The following is a 23985-nucleotide window of genomic DNA, read 5'->3' on the forward strand; positions in this document are numbered from 1 at the left end:
TTAGCTTCATGCATTAAAATTCTGCTTTAAAATAATATATTTGACCACGTTCCTGGATTTCTACTTCATAACTGACATGCATCTTCTTGACAAAGCTCAGAAAGCTCAGGGAGAATGGTGTGGATACTAATTATTGAAAAACAAATGTGAAAGGCTAGAAAAGACATCAGAGTGGAGTGGAGGTTCACCTTTCAGGCAGGACAGCAACCGTAAACACACAGTCAGAAGCACTATGGAAGAGTTACATCAAAGTATTCTCATGTGATCCATGGTCAAGTCAAAATATGGACCCAAATTTAATTGGTCATGGTTATAATGTGAATTAAACTAAAAGACTTCCTCATGGCACGGTGTAGATGTGACAGAAACTGCGACGGTCACCTTCACTTGTGACGGGCGCAGAGGCAGACTTCTGGACGTCGTCTCCGCGCCAGCCCTTCTGTTCTTCCCTCGACGTTTCCTTGTTCTCTCCGTTTTTGGATTTTCCGCTTTTCCTGTCGAGTCCTCCTGAAGTTTCCTGATCCACGGACTCCATGGTGACATCAGAAGTAGCCGTAGACAGTGGTGAAGAAGAGGTGAGTGCGAGTTCACCATTGGCCACTTCATGAGGAGACAGCGGCGTGACAGAACCGCTCTGAGACGACGCTGGAGTGTTGGCTTTGGATGATCCATTGTTTAAGGACGCTGCAGCTAAAGGCTTAGAGGCGTTTCCCTGGTTGGCTGCTGTGCTGGACTTGGAGTTTCCACGGTTTGCATTGGCCAACTCGTCCTGACAGGGAGGGAAAGGAACGCGGATGAGAGACTGAAGGCATTTTCTACATTTATAGCTATGAAAGAATGGTACGTGAAGGACAAATTAGACCCAAATGAGCAGTTGTGACCAAATAAACTAATGTCCACAAAACCAAACTCTGAAAGCAGCAAACGTTGTCAAGTCTGGTGAACCGGAGCTAATTTAAAGAAAAGGCAAAACCAAACAATTATTTTCATCCAGAAATGTTGCTGATGTGATTGGACTTTGCACGTACCACCAGACTTGAAAACTTTAGGCAAGTAAATTACACAACGTGCAACATCATGCCTGGAAAACGAGCACAATAGTAGATGTTTCCCTACATCTGGGCTCAAAACAGATGCGACAAAGCTTTACTCTAACAATCCACAGAATTAAACCAAAGCTACTGACGCAACCACTACCAACTGTACAGAAAGATGGTGTTAAAGGTACATTCAGGTTCTCTTTATATCTTAACAATTGACTCTATTGGGTTTAAGGATTGTTTAAATATAAAAGGAAGCAGAAAGAGACAAATAAGTGAACAAAAATGGAGCTAAAGCAGAAACTTAATGTAAAAAAAAAAAAAAGTTGAGTTGTGCGATATTGATCTGATACAAAGTAAATAAAGGACCTGTATCGCTGATACCAATCTTCATGCAGATACTTTCTATTTAAGTTTGACATATCAAATGTTTGACATTTAAGTTTTCTTTTTTATTTTGTACATTATTCCACAATTTTTAGCTGAAAATCCAAATGCAGCCGGTGGACATCATGCACTTCTGACTGTTCTGAAGTGTTAGCATCACTATTTATATTTACACAACAAATCCTGCATCGCTACCACAGAAAATACAGCCAATAAAATGGTTAGTCTTATGGATGCCATCACTCAGATCTCTCCGTGAAAGTCTACCTGGTTGGAGAAATTCTCTGGTGATATTCCTCCAACATCTCTGACTTGGGAAAAAATCTCTTCATACTGAGGAAGATTATAATCGGTTACTGTACAGATTATCAGGGTGGGGAGGGAAAAAAGTAGCTTTATGGGTAATCGACCTGTTACGAGAGTTAAGAAGAACTATAATAATGTAAAAGTAAAAAAGATTAACTAAAAAGATGTAAAAACATTTCTTACAGATCAAGTTCCACAGCAGCTTATTGACAAATGTTATTTATTTTCTAAAAGATTCAAATTTTAAGTGGCCAAGTTACTAAGCTGACACTTTTGCTACCATTTCTTTTTTAACTATGAGATTGTAATACCGTTCCTCTTCCTCAGTGTGTGACCTACTTGGTGAGGGCTCAGTGTGTAAATAAAAGCTGAACCATTTTAACTCTGTGCCATCCTGATACTCTAACCCTGCATTGTTCTCTTCCTGTTGATCCTCTGCGCCTCTCCCATAAATAGCTCAGAGCACACGGAAAATAATCAATCAGGACAATAACTAAGGATCTGTTCGGATCCCGGTCACCTTGAAAACAACAGATGTTGCAATACAAGCAGACACTATTTAAAGATTTCTCACACACTGACCAGGTCAATACTAGACAACATTTTTTTTCTTTTTACTGTTCCTCATTTCTTATTGTTTGCTCTTCCTACCTTTTCCACACTCTCTCTGTAAGGAGAAAGACCTCGAACATTACATGCTGGCGTCGCCATGTTGTTGCTGTGGCAGCACCAAGTGGCCAATTAGGGTGAAGTGGCCCTCTGTCTAAAGTGGCTCTACCCAAAACATCCAACAAAATACACAGAAGAATAGAAAAGTCCAGAAAATTCCTAATTTCAATTTGCTCCACTTCAGACCTTCATATAATCCTTTAAAACGGTCTTGATTGTAAGTAGTTTAATAGTAAGACAAGACTAAAAATACAAAGAGCTAAAAGAAGTAGCTGTTTGTGTGTGGCGGGTGCTGCTCGCAGCATAGTAGCTACATTTTAAAGATGTGAAAAGTGCACCCTTCCAGAATTACTTGTGAGTTAAGGACACATGACGGAGTAAACATGTTAAATCAAACACCATTACTTTGTGGACAAGTGGCACAAAAAAATTGTAAGAAGCCACTCAAAGTCTTAAAACTAAAGAGAACAGAAAAAATACCTGCTTTTTTGCTGAAAATGTTTTTTGTCATTCCTTAAAGCCCATGTGTAAAACTGAAGACCCAAACTTTCAAGAGAACAAAACTGTGCTTAATGATTATTTTAATCAGTCAAATCAAAGCAGTTTTTCTCTGTAGAGAATATCGCTGTGTTTTACTGCATTCATCTTGCCATCAAGTTTGATGAGCTTCCTTACTGCATGATGCTGCCGTCACCATGTTTAACTTTGGGCGATGGAGGCCAAAACGTTCCCTGTTGTGACCAGAGAACTTCTTCCTTGGTCAGTTTGTTCACTAACTCACTCTAACAAACCACAAACCTCTCTTAAATTATGCAGGCATTAGATTTTACATAGAGGTACAATAGTAAAAGGGCTGACTACAAATGCCCAGCACGCTTACTGCGGATTATTTTCCGTCATCTTCACAGTTTAGCTCTACTTTGTGTTACTCTCATTACAAAAAAAGTAACTAAAATGTATTTATACAGCACTTTTCACAGATAATTGAATTAGAAAGTGCTTTACAACAAGGAATAATAATAAAAGGCCCACAAACACATCGACATCAACAAATAGAAAGCACCTGTCTAATTAAAAGCCTGCTATACTTAAGTCTTCAGCAGCTATTTCAAATATCTTCATGTTGTACGTCTTTTATATCACACCAAACATGGTGAGGGAAAAGGGGTCCAATCTTTAAAAACGGATAAAAAGGCGCTAAGGAGTCTAAAACTTGTCAAAACGAAAAAATTTTAAAGGCTGAAGAACGAGGAAAGTTTAGAGGTTACTAAGAGCCATCCCACTCTACCAATTCCAATCACGTTCATTGAACCAGAGTTAGTGTAAAACACAAACGGAGCCCTATAAGGCTCATTAGTATTCATGACGGAGCCTTGCTGGAAGTATGATCCTCAACGGCAACGATGTGAAAGAGACTGTGTCTCCTCCACCCTCCCAGGAGGGCTAAGGCAGGCCCCAGAATGGTACCACTTCCCTTCATCCTGGGCGCCAAGCCATCCCCGTCACACACAAACACACAAGCTGCTAAAAATTCAGGACACACTGAACAATCCATTCTTTCTGAATAGAAATGTAGTCCTTCAGAGTTTACTGGCAGAGGATGTTTCCATTTGGTTCCTGCAGCCTTTTCGGCAAACCTGGGGGTGATGTCACCGCTTTGGGTTCATGGGAAGCTCGCGGTGTACACCTGACTGAAACGGGGGAGAAGTTTGTGATTTTAATCAGGAGTCTAATTGTGGGCGGTACCTTGATGCTGGTGTTGGACTGCGGCTGGCTGAGGTTGTTGAATCTCCATGGTTCAGACGGGGTATCGACAGGGTCCCGCTGGAATTCAGAGGTCATGCCATCGGGCCCGGGAAGTTGGAAAACCATGGAGATGGGGCGCTCCTTCCTACAGACAAAGGGAAACGGTCGGTTGGAGCTCAACACGTTACACTCAGTGACTTCCAGTGATCAAGATCCGTCGCTCTGGCTAGAAGAAAAACAACAAAGTCTAAAAGTTTCACCAACCCACAGAAAACTGGATAAAGTATAATCTGATCCATCACACAGACCTGTCATATTTATCTCTGTGTCTCTCCAACCCAACCAATAATTAGGAGTGCACTGTTAAATCAGTCCAGATCTCCTTAAGTTTGGGACATCGGGCAATAGCTACAAGAAAAACCGATCTTACCCACTGATCTTAGCTAGCTCCACAAAAGATCTGAAAAACCACAACCGTCTCCTTTTTAGGGGTTAAACGATTAATTGGATTATTCGTGATCAATTGATTATTGAAGTAATCGTCAACTAATTTAGTCAGCGATTAATTGCTAACTTGATTTGTTCAAAAAAAGGCCATTTGTTGAAAGAACACCACACCCCAGAGCTGTAAATAAGCTGAGGTTGTTGAATTTCGTACCGAAAATATATTCATTTTGAATTTAAGATAAAAATTTAAAAAACTGTCTGTAAATATGTTCCACTCAAAACTCTTATATTCTGCAAAGAAAATCTCCTATTAAATCTCCTTTTGCTATCTAATTATTAATTAGTTCATCCAAAAATCAATCAACAGATTAGCCCTACATTGTATTAATGTTGAGTCAAACAGAAAGGGCTGAACTTGTCACATGTTAACATTAAAAACATGTTTGTAGTTGTAGATGGATCCTTTGCTGCAACTTATTAAGCATTTACTAAAGGAAAGCTCTATTATGGCAATTTAAGCAATTTTTAATTTTTTGCCTAAAAATGAATTGAATTACTCATTTGCCTCTTTTAATGTGTTTCTAATATATTGTATAAAAAAAGACAAATGAAATATCTGTAAAAATCTGCCAAATTTTAGCCGATTAATCGTCAGAATAATCGATTCATCTGTAGTTAATCAATAACTAAAATGATCTCAGTTCTATTCCTTTTGCTCCGCCATGAAAGAGGATTGACCGACAGACTCGTCTGCATGTGCGTGGTTAACAGCAGCCAGCCCAACGTTGTCAACTTTGCGACTTTGTAAAGTCTGACAGATTAAGAAAGTGTGCCAAACGAGTAAAAATGAACGGGACCGCTCAGTGCGGTGCGAGAACATCTAATTTATGGCGAGCAGTGAGAGCAGAGGATGGTGAACAGGACATGCTGTTGCGCTGATGCTGCAGAAAAGGTGACAGCAGCTAAAACACGGAGCTCTAGTAATCAACAAAGCCTCAGGTCACTCTCATAATGGCTCACTTAACCTGCTAAATTAAACGCGCATTAGAGAGTGCCTGTCTTCTCAGTATGGTGGAATCGAAGCTGCATAATATAATTAATGAAATTAAAAACTCCTGTGGTGCAGTGAGGCTTCCCTTGAGGCTGATAATGGTGGGAAGAAAAATAACGCTGGGAATCACAGCCATGAAGATCATTGAAAAGCTGTTTACATTTGGGAGATGCTAATCTGACAACTCTAATCTCTGAAACTAAATCATATCAAGCTCTACAAGCATAGTGCCTCCTAACTTTGAAGCGGAAGGAAAAGGACACAATTCTGACCAATCATAAAATAGTTTGGCATATAGATCGGGTGAAAAGTTCACAAGGGGGGTTGAGACGAAAAGCGATGAACAACATGAGGCCGAGAACAAAATTACGTGATTTTTGTCACCGAACTGCAACAATGACAGCCGACATTGGCAAATCGTCCTGGACTTTTAGAGCCCTTTAATGAGGGAAGCAATCAAGGGGCCCGCTGTAACTCTGGAGGACCAACAGGTGAATCTGTAGTGAAAAAATCTGGCCGCAACAAAAAGAGTGGTGAGAAGCTGCCATGAAAAGATTTATTGGTAGTTTTGACACAAGTCGTCAAGGAAGGACAAGAAACAAGTGGGAGAACTAATTCTGGAAAAGCAAAACTGAACTCATGCATACAAAACTGTATGTGCTTGAAAATGATTATAGCACATACCATGTCCATGGCAAAAGTTGGCAGTATCACGATGCTTTTACGCAGCTGGGACAGAGAGGCTGATGGGAAGACGATGGGAGCAGAGAACAACGAACTACTGGAAGAAAAGCGGTAATGTCTGGTTCACATGGCAGGATTTTAAAAATATCGTCCAATTTTAAGAACCTGAGCGACCACTCACTTGACGATCAAAATCTTAGGTATAAAAGGTTTGGTCGTACAGCGCATGGTGTCGAGCAACACGCCACACACAAACTGACTTCACTCACCAACTTTCAGATGTCAGCTGGGAAATCCCGCTAAACCTCTCTAGACCAAGACCAAATGCGAGTTCAGAATAAAAAAATATGGCCGACTGGGAAGAAGCAATAATGAGAATTTGTGGACAGAGAAAAACAATACAAAAACGTCTACAACGTCCACTGGACTTTCAGTTGTTTTGGCTTCTGTATTTTAAATTCACCCTCCATGTTTCTGTCACCTCGTTTTCTAAACAAATCAACAGGCTGCGTTGTTGTCCTCAGAAAAACAACACTAACACTGCAATATCGAACCAAGACAATCCAACATGGTGAATAGCTCTGATTTTAGATCCTACCGATCCCAATTTCCTTCCAAGAGGATCAGGTCACTCTACGCACGCCACACCCGGCAGCAATATATCTCGAGGCATTCAAGTTTGTGATACTACGATGAAAACGTTCAAGAAATCTGAAAACGTTTACGAGGCTTTCCAGTTTAATAGAGGGAGGGAAACTCTATACACACAGTGGGTAGAGCAAAGGCTTCCATGGGGAACACACCACCAGGGAAGCAGTGATGACAAGCAGGAGCCTGAAACAATGAACACACTGCCATATTGACTTCAAACAGTTCACACCAGAGCCACTGACAGTGACAAACACTGCTGCTGCCTTTTGAACTCATCATGGGGCACATTTTACCTCAAAGAGATGTTTAGTAAAAGATCTCTTTGATATTGAGAAATAACTAGTGAAATTGGTACCCCGTCTCTCTTGACCTACTTTCACTACACCGTCTCACACCGTCTGCTGGTACCTCACCCACATGGCTGGAATGAAGCGACTGCATGGCTACCACGTCACTGTGACTACCAGGAGAGTGAGGAACATAAACAACAGCACGCCACTTTCACACGATGAGTTGCAGAGGTTGTACCTGCTTGGTCTGGGTAGGGAGGGCGACCAAGGCAGGGCAGGTAAGCCTCCAGTAGAGGCCGAGTAGTGAACCAGCAGTAGGACCGACAAAGAGACCAGTACAGCGGAGTTGATGACCACCGCTCCTCCGACAAAGCCGAAAACAAACAGCAGCATACACCCGGGGCTCATGGCCCCCACCCAGGACCCAAAGGTGGGAGGGGACGGTTGGAAAGCAAGGTGGCGAGGGGTCCCTGAAGCGCTCTGACGTTTCCCGGTGGAGCTACGTCTGCAGCAGCTCCAAGAGACGGCGCATCCTCCCCCCTCTGGCTGGGAGTCAATCCACAGCTTTGGATGCAGCAGCTCAAAGGCGAGGCAGTCAGAGTTGGAGCAGATCAACAATGTGTCAGCAGGATTCCTGATGGACTGGAGCAGCAGCAGCGAATCATCCGCAGAGAGCCAGGCAAAGCTGGTACCAGCAGCGGCTTTCCTCCACTTTACTCTTCTGGCAGCTAGTTCCCTGCTTCACTCTTCCTATCATGTGCTGAGATGCAACGCGGCTGCTGCGGTGCGGTCTAGAACGCTCTGACGTGCTCCCCCCCTCCTCACCGTCATGGCACCCAGCACCCCTCCCTCTGGGTCTCTCTCTCTCTCCATCGCTCCCTCTGGTTGTAGGTTGCTGAGGCAGCTTGTTCCATATGTCTCTGCTCTGCCTGCAGCCGATTGGCTTCAGACCAGGGAGCCGGAAGGGGAAAGTTTGTGTCTGTGTGAGGCTGTTTTAAAGGGAACTACTTTTAAGCTTTTACGTTTTTAGCATCAACAAAAACTGCACGCTACATTGTACCTAAATACTCAGGAAATAATTGAGTTTTGAAGAAGAAATCGTGCACACAGACGTATTGTGAAAACTTTTTTGCAACAATTTTGATTTATTGTATCAATAAATTTTAATTAATGATGTTAAATAATTAATTTTAACTTTATTTTATGAAGTCTTAACTTCTATTTTTGGTAGTTTATAATTTGTGTGTATTTAAATGTTATTTTTAAAATTGTCTGTGCCTTTTAATTATTGCTTTCTATACTGAACACTAGTGAGCCGCCTGGGCAGGTCTCTTTCAAAAACAAAAAATTTAATCTCAAGGGACTTCTTGGTAAAATAATGTCTAAATAAATAAAAGCAAATATGAATTATTATTGACATTTTAATTTTGTATTATCTTCTCCACATTTTGTTCCACAAGAGTGTCAATAAATATTAGTAAATTTAAAAAAATAATCTAATAAAACGCAGCTACTGCGTGCAGAGATTTCCAAAGGGAATGTTTTTCAACAGCAGCGTTTGTGTTTGTGGAGCAATGAATGTTACCTAAAAAAAGAAGTAATAAATACTTTCTCATCTATAACATATTTTATCATTTTCAAACTAATACCACAAAATATCAAGATACAATTCTAAGTTAATATCGCCCACCCCTAATTCAGACTTTGACTGTTTGATTTATTACTATAGAAAATATTTAGCCCAACAACCGCACTGCTCTGCAGATTTACCCGGCGTCCTTGAGATCGCAGTACGTGAAATGGCTTCAGGTTTTCCTTTTAATAAACAACAGTCTGATGTGGACATGGCTTGTTAAACTGTACAGCAGGCCATTCACATCATATTGGTGAATTAACGAATCTAGAGCCTCGGGTGGATAGAAATACATACGCAGCTCTGGAAAATAAAATAAAATAAAAATCAAGAGACCATTTAAAATGATCATTTTCTCCGATTTTACTCTTTACAGGTATATGTTTGAGTAAATCAAACATTGTTCTTTTATTCTATGAAGGTAGAGGAAAAATATAGATGTCGATAGAGGTAAAGATAGTTTTATTCAATCTGAAACACACAGACCCACACAAAAATAATTATTACAGTCAGTACTCCAACTGCATTCAGGGAGATTCAAAGTAACGTCAATTTTAAAAATGTAATTATTTACTAAATAATGCTAAGTGGACACTTTTAATGCAACTTGTAATGCTTATTTGCATTAAAAGTGTCATTATTTACCAAAAGACACTTTATGACCACAGTCCTAATCATTCATGAAGACTCCTTCATGTTCATGACACGTCTTATGTCACGTTTATGACAGTTTCATGTCAGTCTTATGCACACCCCTTCAAATAAAGTCTTACCGAGATGTTTCTATGAAACTAGAAGAACCTTATGTGTCTTGATTGCAACCACAATCCATCCATGTGTTTCTTTTAAAGAGTCAACAGACGAGTTAAGTTCATGTAAAAAGAAAGTTAATTAACAGTATTAGTAGGAAAAACGGCGTGCTTCGGTCTAACCGTCTCTTAGCTGACGATCCTGTATCTGACGGCTCTGCTGGTGTGGTCGGGTGCTGGTGTTTCGCTCGCTCCAGGTGCTCCATGTAGCTGTGGATCATCTACAAAAAGCAAACGAGAGTTAGCCACGTTAAGACAATCCGGCAGAAACAGAGTGTCTTCAAAAAATATAAGAATAGGAATGCGTCAGCAAACGATCTCCTGCCACATGAAACGTTAAATCGTTCAGGCACAGCTTTGGCAAAAAAAAAAAATAAAGAAGTGAATAATAAATGAGGCATGTGTGCTAGAAGTGTGCAGGTGACAGCTTTTATCTTTTTGGAACATTATTCAGATCGGCAGCTGAAACCTGAGAGCTGTGGAGACTCGGACGCCTGCTGGTTATAAATAATGGAGAACTGCCAGAGCGATCAAAGGCTCAGTGGCACCATCAGTCCTGTTCAGACCCTTCGTGTTTATTTCATCCTCACCTTCTCCACCATCTCTGCAACACGTCTCAGACAACGACTTCATTGCGATTGAAATATGTTTTACTTCTATACCGAGAATATCATTTTGAACCTAGAAGGATTACTTTTCAAAAGTGTTCATTCTCCTTGATTAGACAATGTACCTTAACGAGGATTTTAAGCGAGGGAGTCGAAACTAAGTTGTGCGTAACAGACACAGAAGGACTTCAATAAGCTTTGATTTAGACCAGGGTTTTTACCCCACAGGGGGCGCCAGAGCTCCACAGGGAGGGTGCAACATGAGAGGAAACAAAAACAACAGAAAAAGTAACTGCAGACAATATCAACCAGATATCAATATCAACTATGCCAGAGACAACGTGGATGGGTTTTTAGTACCTAGAGCTACGGTGAGTGAGGAGACAAAGTCTGAGCCAACAAAATAACTAAATAAAATTTTAAAAAAGAAGGCTATATGATTATTTAAAGTTTGGATTTTGGTAGTCTGGATCTGGAAATGCTCTACCACCACAGTGTGTCGTCCGCCAAAGGGTGCTAGCTAACGAAACTTTGAGAAAGCTTTTTAAAAAGTACAATGTTTAAAATCTATTAAAGTAGAAACAGAAGTGTGCAACAGCCATTTTAAGGACGAGTACATCATCAAGTGTAACTACAACAAAAAGTTTACTGAAACAAGAGCAGGAGTAGTGGTTTGGGGGTGACAGTTTTCCGTTTCCTTGATCTAGATCACTCCATTGTACCCTTGGCAGTATTAAAATTGCACTGTCGATCAAATCTTGATTATTAGATTAGTCAGGACTCGGGCTCTGTCAATTTAAATCGTTATTACTTTAAGTCAAAAGAAAAATGTTGGTAAAATGTACAAATTTCTTAAAAACAAAAGTTGACCATTTTTCCACGTTAGCTTACCTCAGTGTGTCTTTGATGAAGAGCATTGTACTCCCTCTTCAGTTCTGCTTCTCTCTCTTCAAATCTGCTTACTAAGAGAACAAGAAAAAAAAAAAAGAATATAAAAATAGTGATTATAGTAATTATAAGCCAGATTTACTGTTGATATGAAAAATAAATATTTTTTATTATTTGTTCTCAGTGAGGCCCGTAGTTTTTACATGCAGGATTCAGTGCGACAATTGTGTGATTCGCTGTAATAGCAACGCGTTTCCAGCAGAGGGCAACAACGGACCACAAACGTCCTTGAACTTTATCACGAGAACATGAGAAGCATCTTTTCTGAATGGAGTAAGAGTTGTTAACATGAATCATGTCCTTTCATCATCCTTCACAAGATTCAGATTTAATTGCATTTACATTTTACATCCGAGTTTGTATCATAGACTCTTCAGCTTCTTAATTTTCTTGTGAAAACCCTTCAACTGAGGACACCGGTGTCACATTTTCTATTTTAATTCGATTTTTATCTTAAAATTCCAAAATAATTCACAAAAGTAATTTAGATTTTTTTAATTATAAAAAGAAAAATTCACAATGTACAACAACAAAAATAAGTAAAAACCTCATGAATAGCAGAAATAGATCAAAAACAGATGTTAGAAAACTGACTTACTTCTAGCCAGTGGAAAGCTTACAGATTCCTCTGGTGATCTTGCTTATTTTAAGGGGAACAGTTATTATTATTCAGATGCAGTTTTACTGCGTTATGGCTAATTCGCAGCGTCTTGAGCAGAGCGGAGTTCAGGTTGAACGGAGCCGATGTTTGGCTCTGAAAGCATCAGCTGGGGCTACAGAAACTGAAATTCTGCGTGGTTTTGAGGAAGTGGGTGGAAAATAGCAGCCTTGAGGAAAAAAAAAAAAAAAACTTTGAACCTAAATATAAAGGTGTGTATAAAACCAAGAAAAGGTGACCCCAGGAAAGCCCCCACATGCAAAGCAGGCGAGACGGCTAACACATTACAGCCAACTCGAAAGTACCGTTTAGTTTAGCTGATTTTTGTTTGGGGGAAAAAGCAACAAAAAAAAAAAAAACACCCTTTGTTTTTTTTGATTAAGTTAAAATGTTCCACCAGGGGCAGTATTATATATTTTCCAGACACACAGTTCAATTTTATAGCACAATCAAAAGTTGCCTTCAGTTGTTATAGAAAGGCTGCATACCAAAAAAAACGACTTGAAAGAAATTTGACGCCTTGAAATTGGGCCTCTGTCACTTTAAGAAGCTTCTGCTCTTTCCGACGCTCCGCCTTCAGAACGTCATCACAACAACGTTTCTCCATTAACTCTTAAATAGCATTTTTACCAGCGCTGCACTGACAAGTAGCTCGCATAATGAACTCAGCTGATGCGCGGTCCCATCGGTTGTTTGCTAACTGCTAGTCCTCTCCTTGTTTTTTTTCCAGAATTATCCAGTTCAGATTTGATTAGTCAAAATATTTTAGATTTTGAACTAGAAATGACTGACAGACTCATTGAAAACAGATTTATTTATTTTTTTAGCACCTAGTACCCCATAAAGCTGTCCAACAAACAATTTCAGAGTAGTGGAGTTGAAAACGACAAGCAGCATTTCTACTACTTAGTCAACTCTGTCAATATACAAGCAAAAACTCACCAACTGCTTCCTTTTGCACCTCAAATTAAGACTTTTAGCAATAGTTCACAGTTTAGTCAGTCATATGCTGACAAAAACCCTCCATCCCTTTCAACCCTGGTATTTTTCCATGATTAAAGCAAAGACTCAACATCTCCAGCTGAATGATTAATAGTCGGCGTTAAAGAAGACAGCAGACTGTGGAAGCTGTGGCTCAAGCCTTTTCAAGGAGTATCCTGAGGTAAACAAGTAGGTGTCAGGCGATGAATCAGAGGCAAAACAGTCGAACTTAATCTGTTTGTCAAGCTTTGCGTCAATCTGTATTTAGGCTGGACACTGTTCAGCAACACAGACAGAGCAGCTCAGAGTAGTCAAAATGAATCCATGTTAGGTAGAGAAGCGGTGTATTTATCTGCTCAGAACATGCAAACATTAACTAGAGATTTAAATAGATCTTATTGAAAAAAAAAGGAAGTATCACATCAGGAGAAATGAGAAGCTAAATTTCCCCTTTAGCAAAACACTGCCAGCCAAATGCGGTCAAGCAGACGTCAGTGGTGCGGTCATGCATCATGAGGGTCGTTTTTGTTTTTTTCGTGGTGTTTTTGGTGAAAACACCATGACTACATTATGCTTTATCTTCAACTTATACCATTTTCTGCTTCAGAAATAGTACACAAATAGCCACTGATAAACACTGCTTGTATAAGAATCAGTCATATGACAGCAGCCATTATCTAAGGAGTCAAGCTGTCATCAGGAAGTAAAAGGAGTCAGAAACCAGTTGTTTCCGAGCAGTGATGGCACCTTGATGAACGTTTCAGGTCGTCTGGCAACAGCGCTCTGGGATAGACGCTGCTTTGAGTCAAAGCTACCAGGGCTGCATCTAAAACCTGCAGGATGCTAGATTTCAAGGACTAGCATTGGAAACCCCTGCTTTACTAGAACTAGAGACCAGATAGTTTGTATTTTCACAGTTAAGCTTACCTCCACTTGATTGCTGTGGACTGGGAACGTGCCTAAACCAGTTAGAGAAGCAGTGGACTTACTCTGATCTGCATAGTTCTTTGTCTTTAGCTCTAGCTGCCGCACGTGGGACTCCGAAGTTACCAGTCGAGACTGGAGGTCCTTTTTCTCTCCGTCTTGGGAGTCTTCTAAGGCAATGTATCTCTGCAGGAGAAAAACAACACAGCAGAGGCAGACATTTAGCATTTAACGCACAGCGAGGTACTGACAGGAGTAATGTGACCCTCTGACCTTCCACTGGCAGACGGAGTGATTAGCTGAAGAGGGCATGAAGAGGCACAACTGTCACACAAAGTTGGGAGCTTTCAGTATCTCTTTGACGGTCTGGTGTAAGCTAAGCTTTGAGGGATATTGAAGGTACCTTCATCTTTTGAAGATACATCGGCGTACGTGTATCGTTTGTGTTTAGCGGGGCTGTCGCGATATTCGGACTGTTTTCACACCTGATAGGCTCTGTTCGATTGGTCCCGGTTCTCTTTCAAACTGTGTTGTGTCAAACAACTCAAACTCTGGCGCTGAACCAAGAACTACTAACGGAAACAACACAGAAACCTCTGAAGAAGACACTGAGCACAACTTCCTAACTTCCTTCTTCACAAAATATAGCGTTTTGGAGTAGCGTGAAATTTTAGCGGCTGCAGGATTTTTCTGAGACGTTAGGTGGACCAGAGTTTGCTTTTTTGGTCTACATAAGAGTTTTGATTGCGCGTTCACACTTCCCCAAACGAACTGAACTTTCTAGACAAACAGAGTTAATCCAAAGCGGATTTAGCAGGGCTGGTGTGAATGCACCCTTAATTCTAATTTGAAGAAAATTCTAAAAAAATATATATATATATATTTGATTCCATTTTTGTTACAGCAGGAATATTTTTTAAAAGGCACACAATTCTTTCCAATAACCAAAATATATAATTACACAGTGTAACAATATATTTATTGTGGTAATAGGGTGAAAAGCAATAAGGAGGAAGCTCGGCACCCATTCCAAAAAAGAAAAACCAACTTAATTTAGAAATGTTGCTGTCTTGTACAGCCATAATAGCATTTTGAAGAGGTCACAACCTTTAGAGAAAGACGCTCCTTGGATTCAGCTGTGTGGTTAATAGGGAAAAAAAGGTTGGGTTTTTTTTCTGTTTTTTTTACACGGATCTCGTCCAAGCTAAATATTTTTGAGGTGGAAGAAGAACGTGCTCCGTCCAAATGCCTTCTGCGGTAATCCTGTTTAACTACCGTGTTTCACGCTTCAAGTTAGATGCAAATTTCAGAATTGTGAAATCATTTTTAATGTGTTACGACACATAAAACTCAGTTTTCCTTTTACTGTGACTGGTTTAGGTCAACTTCTTTTTTTGACGACAGCGTTACAAAGTGATTGGCTTTAGGTTCGCAAATCAACAATGTCGAGAACTTTTCTGTTCGCAGGAGAACTTACTGACAGAATGTAGGTTTTCGTCATTGTTGTTTTTGTGGCCATTTAGTTATCGGTTGTTGTTTTTTTTGACAGAAGTGCTGAGCAAAAAGGAGATGAAATGACATTTTTAACTGGTGTTGTACGGGTTAAATCCGACTCTTGTTTGGTGAGTTTGCATTGATGGATCATCTGGTAAGCCGAGTCAGGTGTCTGTAGCTTCGCCTGTAAACGGAGTCTTGTGATGCGGGTGGTCTCTGCGGACAAGAAGCCCTGCAGTCTGTGCGCCGAGTCAGCAGTTATCACCTGGGCATCAGATAACAAAGCAGATCCTTCTTTATGTGCCCAACACACACACACACACACACGGAGGTTTCACATGGACGTGTTTTGTGAATTGTTTTATTTTAGGAAATGTCTAGAAAGCATGACTCTGGCCAAGGGCACAAACTATTTTCTGTGGAGTGACTTAGAATTTGAAGTTTTGAAAAGTTCGACTTTTGGCCTAAAAGAGTTTTTGAAGGGACAGTTACGGTGTAAACTTCAGACATGAGGCATTATGCAAAAGTATTCACACTTGCCAAATCAAAATTTGTCACTTTGTAACAACTGACGTCAATGTAGTTCCATCGACACTCAAATTCAGCCAGACTGCATGGAGAGCATCTGTAACAGCAGCTTCTTAATTGGATTTAGCTGTGGACTTTGGTTAGACCATTCTAGTAAATACGTATAGATTTCATTTAGGGGCATCGGAGTGAAAGGGGCTGGAAATAAATGCATGCCACGCTTTTATCAGTAAAACATTTTCTTCCACTTCACAATTAGGTGCTACTTCACACTGCCTTGTCACATAAAATACCAATAATATACACTAAAAATAATTCTGTATTTTTAACAATACATGCCCAGTTAAATCTACTAAGAGCATTATAATAAAATTTTAAAAATGACTAAACATAAGAAGAGTTTTTGATGGTTAAAGTTCTAACTAGGGTTTGGCAATAAATCGATTTTATCGATTAATTGTGGAAAAATCAAGATTTCACTTTTTCCCCACCCAAAGTTCAGAGTGATGTTAGCCTACCCAAGAACCACCATCTCTTTCTGACAAAAGTGTTTTACAGCTGTTTATTCTGACTTTGACAAACCACAGAAGGAATGATTGAAATAAAACCAGATTTTAAGATATTTTATGTCATTTGTATTTTTTAAGGAAGAAAGTTGGGAGGCGTGGAGGAAATAATTAAAACTGGAAATTGAATATTGGATTAAAAATAAGAAAATAAAATCATATTTCTTTAAGCCACATCATCCAGCCTTAGCTTGAACAAACCCCAATGACTTGACAAGAAAAATATAAATGCAACAGTGACACCATAAGCATTAAATATGGTTTATTATTGCCACACTCCGAGCATCGGCACATTCATCAGGCCAGCTCTGACTTGCTGCTCTCTGACCACGCTGCTCCTCATATGACCCAAGAAAACGGCTGGTGTGTGTGTGTGTGTGTGTGTAGGTGTGTGTATACGTGACTGCGCTCCAGAGAATAAGTGTTCCAGCATTTTAGCATCCTCTCTTCCCCCCCAACACTGCATGTATAATGCTCTCTTTGTCCCCCAGCGCCACCACACACTCACAAACACACACGCACACACACGCCCTTCCAGAACAAGTGTGTGCACTCCCGCACAGACAGGGCTCCACTGTATCGGCACTCAATTGACAGAGAGCGAAATCAGCTTCTTTCAGTGAGTTTGGCTGCAGATTGCTGCTGGGACATTCGCGGTAGCTTGGAGTGGGAGGTCTCTGACATCTGAACCAATAAACTGACAACACTGCACGCCTCTTTACTAGTTTCACTGTTGCAGGATGCAGAAGTGAGACATGGAAAAAAAAAGAGGTGAACACCACCTGGTCTAAGGGAAAGATGCTAGAAAGTGGTCCAGCATTCTGAGGGAAAACATGTAGCAGGGTTTCTTCTTCGTGGAATTGATGGTGGCGCACCGTCACAGAAGAATAAAAGCCACACAAGGTTTCCCCCAGAAAACTTGCTAAGCCCGGTGGGTGGGGCGCTAGAGGTGCCATTTGTGTTTTTGAGTTAAAAAATGTTTAAAGGTGACAGGAAATTTGAAGATATCACTCCATAATTATGTGTTACTGAAAGATTAGAAGATTAATACCTGAACACCAACTATAAAGTCTTAAAAAATGATAAACACTTTAAAAAGACTTTAATAAATAAGCAATGCTAAGCCTGGTGGGGGCAGAAGTAAAGCCTGGTGGCCTGCCAGGCTTATAACACACAGGGGGAAACCCAGCCACATCTTCAGATGAGTTTCAGAAGGGAAAGAAACTACTGCTTCAACCAGATCGCATCAGACAAAAACATAACTTCATTTTTGTTTTCTAAAGCCTCTGAATCTTGTCTGGTCAACGTGAGAGAGTACATATTAACTCGACTTGGATGAAAAATAACAGTTTTTAATCCAACATTAGTAATATTGGGCGATTTTAGACTTCTCCATCAGCTGTATGCTGCAGAACTTATCCAGCTTTGATAAGAACCTATTGTGCAAATTAAAGCTGCGGCACCAAGCGGCGTTGGGGTGACCGGTTAGTCGGTCACATCCAATATCCATTTATCCACGGTCATGTTCTAGTTTCGACTAGAACATAACCTTATTGCTTTAAAAACAAACATTGGAAACTGTTGTGATAATCCAATAATTTTCTAAAAAGGACTACAAGATGAGATTGCTTGTGGTTCTCAAACTAGAGAATTACATTATATTCAATTGATATTTACTGGCTGCCTAAATTAAAGCGATGAGCCTGGGTGGAACTGAAAGCATGCAGGATTTTTGAGCTTCAATGTTGCTGTTTTTTACATATTCATAGAAAGAAGAAAGCATGGACAGATGCATTAGTGGGTGTCAATATAATTGACACTATATACAATATTAGGGTCAAACGAGTGACTCTATAGAGTCAAATAATCACAAAATAACTCGTTAATGTTTTGTTCATTCTACGTTAAACGTTTGCTGTTAAACATTAAACTGCATATAAGCAATTGTTAGTGATATTACAGGTCAAATCATGCAGTGTGGTAAATCTGTATGTCCAACCTGTACTACATGCTAAGATGCTGTTTCAGTTCAGGTCGTCGCAGCAGAGATTTTGGCTAATCTGTTTCGATAAAGTCTAACTGAAATTTCTGCCAAATAGCGACAGAAACTAACAGCCAGGGTAAAGTTGAGTGCTACACCAAGGTAAATATTTTTAATTTGGTTCAATCCGTCCTTCATAAAAAGATACAGTGCATAAAAACCTCAGTTACTGCTACGTTGTGCTCGTCTCAGGCCCCTAACCACATTAATCCGCCTGTCTAAAGTTTAAGCAGACTGCGATGAACGGTTATCAATCAGATGACATTACACAGAGAAGAATGTCGTCTTTTGCGAGCCGGCAAAAGGCCTCAGGGAAGTTCTGTTTTTCCTTAAGAATTTCCTGCCGAGCCTTTTCCTCTCCTCCACTGAAGCAAAATCGGTCAGGAGACGCAGTCCTCTGGCAGGGAGCAGCGAGCAGCAGCAGCGTTTAGCCGATAAACTGTTTGGTCGGTAGGATTAATCGGCTTCTTTAGCAGGGACGAAAAACGTTGGTCCGAGTTGCCAAGGGGATCAATTAGTAAAAGACTTGAAGTCGTAACTGAGTTTAAAGCTAGTTTTACGTACATCTTGATTCTGGGATGCTGAATGCAAAAAGCATGAAACGTGTTTCTATGTTTTATTTGTTAAGGTAACTAAAATCATGCCTCATGAAGACATCCTCAAACTGCTGGCAACACTATACGTTGTCCTTGTGTCAAAGTATTAAACATTTTTGTGCACTATTTAGGTTGTAACCTCTCAGTCTGCAGCCTGTGTGCAGAGATGATCAGAGGCTTAACAAAGCAGAAGTTTAGCGAGCGCTCCATTTCTTTTTTTTTGTTGTTGTTTTTTTACCCCTCCAGGGGGTCTTTTTGTGGGCTCTAGTGTCCCTTATGTGACAGTAGACTGACAGGAAACGGGGAAGGAGAGGGGGGAAGACATGCGGCAAATGTCGTCGGGTCCGGGAGTCGAACTCGCGACGGCCGCGTTGAGGACTCAAGGCCTCCAAATACGGGTCGCTCTAACCCCTACGGCACCACGGCACGCCCCGCGAGCGCTCCATTTCTGTCGGCAGCGCTGAAAGTGAAGCTCATGAGGAAGTACTATGAAATGGGAACTTCTTCCCTGATATACAGTCATAATACCGTAATCGGCTAAAAATAAATAAATAAAAAAAAACTACATGTGGGTTTTATGTGGGCGGTAGCTTGGGATGATTTCATTTTAAAAACATTAACTACACAAAAGTGTTTTTAGTCCCATTAGAAATAAAGTTGGTAAGATGACCAGCGGCCCTGCCCTCTTAATTTCCTTATAATCCAATATTTAATAATGAGTCACTGTAATGCCAGGTCTACCCTTAGTTCAATATGGAGAAGAACAATTAGTGCTGTAGATCTGATCTTTGCTAACTTTCATATTCTAACATTTTATGCTGGTGAATTAAAGTAAAAGATGAAGTTCCCGGTTGTCTCCAACTCATCTTCTGCATTCAGATCGTCCAGAATTTGAGATTTTATGTCTCAACATGATATGTGGTATGTTACCGGGGAGCTGAGAAATTGACCGCTGTCCGGAATCAGACAATTTTCAGCCTGACCAGTCCTGAGCGGTCGCAGGCCAGTCAGAAACTCAAAAATCCTATCCTTTTCCAGTCCGCAAACACACCACACGCTAATGCTAACAGTTTGTACAAGACACAATCTTCAGGACGGATGTTGTTACTGAAAGAAACGGACTCAAAGCTTCAGCACAAAGGGTGGACGAGGTTACTCCAAAGTATTTGCATGCAATTGGATGGAAAGAGTGTAGAAGAAAGCCATTTGATCGAGTTCAAACACAATAAGGTCCAGTTTCCAGGACGGTTTGCAACATCTGTGGTTTGAAAACTAAACAAAACGAACAAAAAAATCAACTTTCCATCGTAGTTTCTACAGAGTGAATTCTTCATAATGTGATGCCCCAGACAGTGCTGGGTTTTTCCCCGACTGTAAATATCGAAGAGTTGTGCTCCACCTGCTCCACCTCTCGCTCTGTTCAGTCGGCTGGTTGAAGGGGTCACATTCTGTTAATACTTTCATTCCAATGGAACGAATGAAAAGCTGAAATATTGTCAGTTGACGCAGATTTTTGTCCACAAATCCAAAATAAACATATTACAGTTGCAACGATTAAAATATTCCATCTTTTAGCAACATTAGAAATGATTCTTTCGTTTCAAAAACAAATAAATAATGCGGTCCAATTTTTAAAAGTTTACTTAAATACTGCAATATTGTGGATATTTTTGGTCAAGGTTACGAGATAATCGGATTATCACATTAATAGTGATAAATCTATATTTTCAATCATCAATTTAGTAATCAATTAATTGTTCAGCTAACAAAAGACATTTTCTGGAAGAACAACATATTTTGAGCAGCAACTATGCCAAAATTGAACCAAAAACAATATTTACATTGTGAACTTAAGATAAAAATGTTAAAACTTTTGTCTGTAAAAATGTTCTAGAATCCCTCAAGTGGCTTAGTGTTAGCGTCACCTGGTTAGCATACAGGAAAGGAATGCATTTTAGGCAATAAATTTGTTTTTTATTATTATTTAAAAAAGGGAATTGAAATATTTTCATTTTTAATGTATTTCTAATATTGTATCAAATAAGTCTGAGTGATTAAATGAACAATCTAAAGAATGTGACCTTTTTTTTTTTATTCAAATAGTCGATTAATCGTCAGCAAAATCGATTACTAAAATAATCGTTGGCTGCAGCTCAAAAACTTTGGAAAGATCCCCGCTTGATACTGCAGATGTCTTGCAACCCGATCTCTCCGACAACTATATCACCCTGTATCGTCATTACAAAGTCACTGTGTGGACAACATGGAGGAGCAGCTGAGCATCTGTCAATTAGTAATCTGATGTCGGTGAAACCCTTAAACCTGCTGAGCCGCGGCCAACAGGTAGTCAGGCGGTCCAAACGAGTTCAGGCAGAAATGAACTGCTCGTGCGTTTCAGATTTTAAAACTCTGCGAGTCTGTTGCCAAGGGAATTTGCGGCGAATCCCTTTTACAGTTTACCAAATTAAAGCTGGGACGATTTTTATAGAGCTTGAACCATGCGACCTGTTGTTCCTTGTGGTAAAGAACAGAGCTCAAGTCTGAGAGTGTGTCTCCGTGCAGCCATAAAGAGTCTCTGTATCCAATATAATCATAACTTTGCTAATTGGGACCAATTTCTTGGTGGTTTCTCCCATTAACTCTAAGATAAAAACACCATCTATGAAAAAGGCAGGAGAACAAACTGAAACTTTCGATTCGTCACCAAAGAAGTTAAATGGAACATCCCAAGTAGCTGCGTTTTCATTGATTACGCAATTAGAAATATTGCAAATAAAATAGCTTAATGGAAACACTCAAATTTTAAACGTTTTGGTGCTAGGACGAGGCGGTGTCTTTGGCCGTGTCAAAATTGGTTTATTTCGCGAAACTGGAATGGAAACACTTTTTTAGCGTCACACAAGTCACATGGTCAACAATTGGACATCGCCGCTGGCGCAAACCATGAAGAAGAAGAAGATGACAGGAAGTAGTTGGAGGATTATGGCAAAGCGTGTTTTTCAAGACTCATTGCGTGAACAAACCTGTTCCCACGTGGTTTTAATTGCATTTCTTATTTAATGGAAACACCACAATTGCGAAATTGTGTTGTTTTTTTTTACGTTAGTGGAACATTGACAAAGTTTTGCACACATTTGCAATTTGCAATGGAAATGCAGCTTACGGTGCATAACAAGGTTTAGAGTTCTGATTTTAAGGCAAGGTTTGATTCATCTCAATCAGGATAAACAAAAAAATATGCATGTTGTTCTTACTTTATGCAACAACGAACAATAAATATAAGAATAAATTGATGCTTTCAAAAAGCGACTACTGCAGAAGTCACTGCAGATTTGGCTTGATTTTGTAAAATGACAAAATCACTGATAATAAACGAACATCAGGGTTGCACAGCAATAAAACCACTTGAAATGAGTCAGAGTTCTTCAGAAATATTTACATACGCTGCTCAGACATTTGTTTGTAAAAACAAATATCAAAAATCCTGTGAAGATGGACGGTCCAATGCACTGCAGAAGCACATCTTGTTGGAAAACAGCCAGTCGGATTTGGACTCTTCTCTGAATAACCGGTGATGTTTTACGTTCTGGCTGACGTGGTTTAAGGCGAGTAATTCCACTCCGCTGTGGACCAAACCGTGACTCTTATTGCTGCCTGAAAATGTTACGTTTGGTTCACGGGACAGCAGCAGAGGTCAATACATTTGAAAAGAAAATCGCAATAACCCTAAATGTTAGTCATCCACCTGGTTTTAGCGTTCTCAGCCGACGCCCAAAGAGGCGTGCTGGAGGCTGCCTGAGCAGCGAAACATGTGACAATACGGCCTCGTGTCTGTCAAACGGCTACAGGCGAGTTCACAGGACGCTCGGAGACACACAAGCGTCTGCCACAGTTTTAGAACGCTAATTTCAGTTCACTATGTCAGCCATGTTTCTTTCCCCGATGACACATGCTACATTTCTGACTGCAGGTCAACCAGATGAAATAAAATTAATTGGTGTTGAATTCTGGCCGTCAGATGTCTTTATTTGTGGAACATATCAACCAAACAGTGCTGTGTCACTCTTAAATATGTCAGAGCATCAATCCGTGTATGACGGGGGGTGTCAAACTCATTTTCGTTTTGGGTCAAATCAGGATCCTGGATGTTCTTAAGGGGCCAGAATGTGTCGATAAAACACGTTCAACTGTTAAAATATTAACAAATAGCTGTCTTAACAGTTTAAGTAGCTCCTAAAATTACACATCTTTTCACATTGTTCAGTCACTCCTTGATTTTGTGATTTTTTTTTGGGGGGGGGCAATAAAATCACAAATTTTGTGGAGCTAAATCAGAAATATTTGAAAGAAATTTTGCGATATTTACGTTTATGTGCAACGTTAATTTTGACTTCGCTAATCGTCACGTCGATCACAGACTAATGACTTGGCGTCAAATGGGACTGAGGCAGGGGTGTGGTAAAAGTACAAAACACTGCCACCCACAGGTGGGAGTCAGTGGTCGGTTAAAACCCAATGTTTTTGACCACTTTTACAGAAAACGTGCAGTTAGGGCATTAGTGAGAAAAAATGTGGGAATCTGGTGATTTTGACGTGAATTTCCACGACCACAGGAAACTGCGAGGACTGGTTGATGTAATTTGGCACCTGGACTCTTGAGAGTCGCACAAGAAGCTTTTGCGCGGGCCAGATTTGGCCGCCGGGCCTTGGGTTTGACACATGTGATGCATAATGTCTAATAATGATAACCTGAGTTGACATGCAGTTTCTGTTTGAAAATCATCCAATGTGGCTGATTTCAAACATTTTTACAGGGCAAGGTGGGTTTCAATAGCTTTTTTCCCCCTCCGTCACAAAATAAAATTTTCAGCGTCTGATAGCTCAAATTTTGTTTCATGATCACAAAGTGAAAGCGCGACTTTCACTTT

General features: G+C 40.2%; 1 protein-coding gene across 6 annotated transcripts in view; it reads right to left on the bottom strand.

Moving 5' to 3' along the window:
* Window positions 1–23985, bottom strand: part of spag9b (sperm associated antigen 9b) — a 43430-nt gene that overhangs the window by 17616 nt on the left and 1829 nt on the right. For 4 of the 6 annotated variants that reach the window (XM_032574606.1, XM_032574604.1, XM_032574603.1 and 1 more), the window contains exons 2-6: window positions 13898–14018; window positions 11213–11283; window positions 9837–9934; window positions 4149–4293; window positions 382–769 (exon numbers count right to left, since the gene is read on the bottom strand). In XM_032574606.1, the coding sequence (XP_032430497.1) occupies window positions 382–769; window positions 4149–4293; window positions 9837–9934; window positions 11213–11283; window positions 13898–14018 (823 nt within the window). Of the gene's footprint in view, window positions 1–381; window positions 770–4148; window positions 4294–7509; window positions 8048–9836; window positions 9935–11212; window positions 11284–13897; window positions 14019–23985 lie in introns of those variants that run through there. The other 2 variants (XM_032574609.1, XM_032574608.1) reach the window with 2 other exon arrangements.

The sequence above is a fragment of the Xiphophorus hellerii genome, chromosome 10 (genome assembly GCF_003331165.1).
Source record: "Xiphophorus hellerii strain 12219 chromosome 10, Xiphophorus_hellerii-4.1, whole genome shotgun sequence".
NCBI classification, from domain to species: domain Eukaryota; kingdom Metazoa; phylum Chordata; class Actinopteri; order Cyprinodontiformes; family Poeciliidae; genus Xiphophorus; species Xiphophorus hellerii.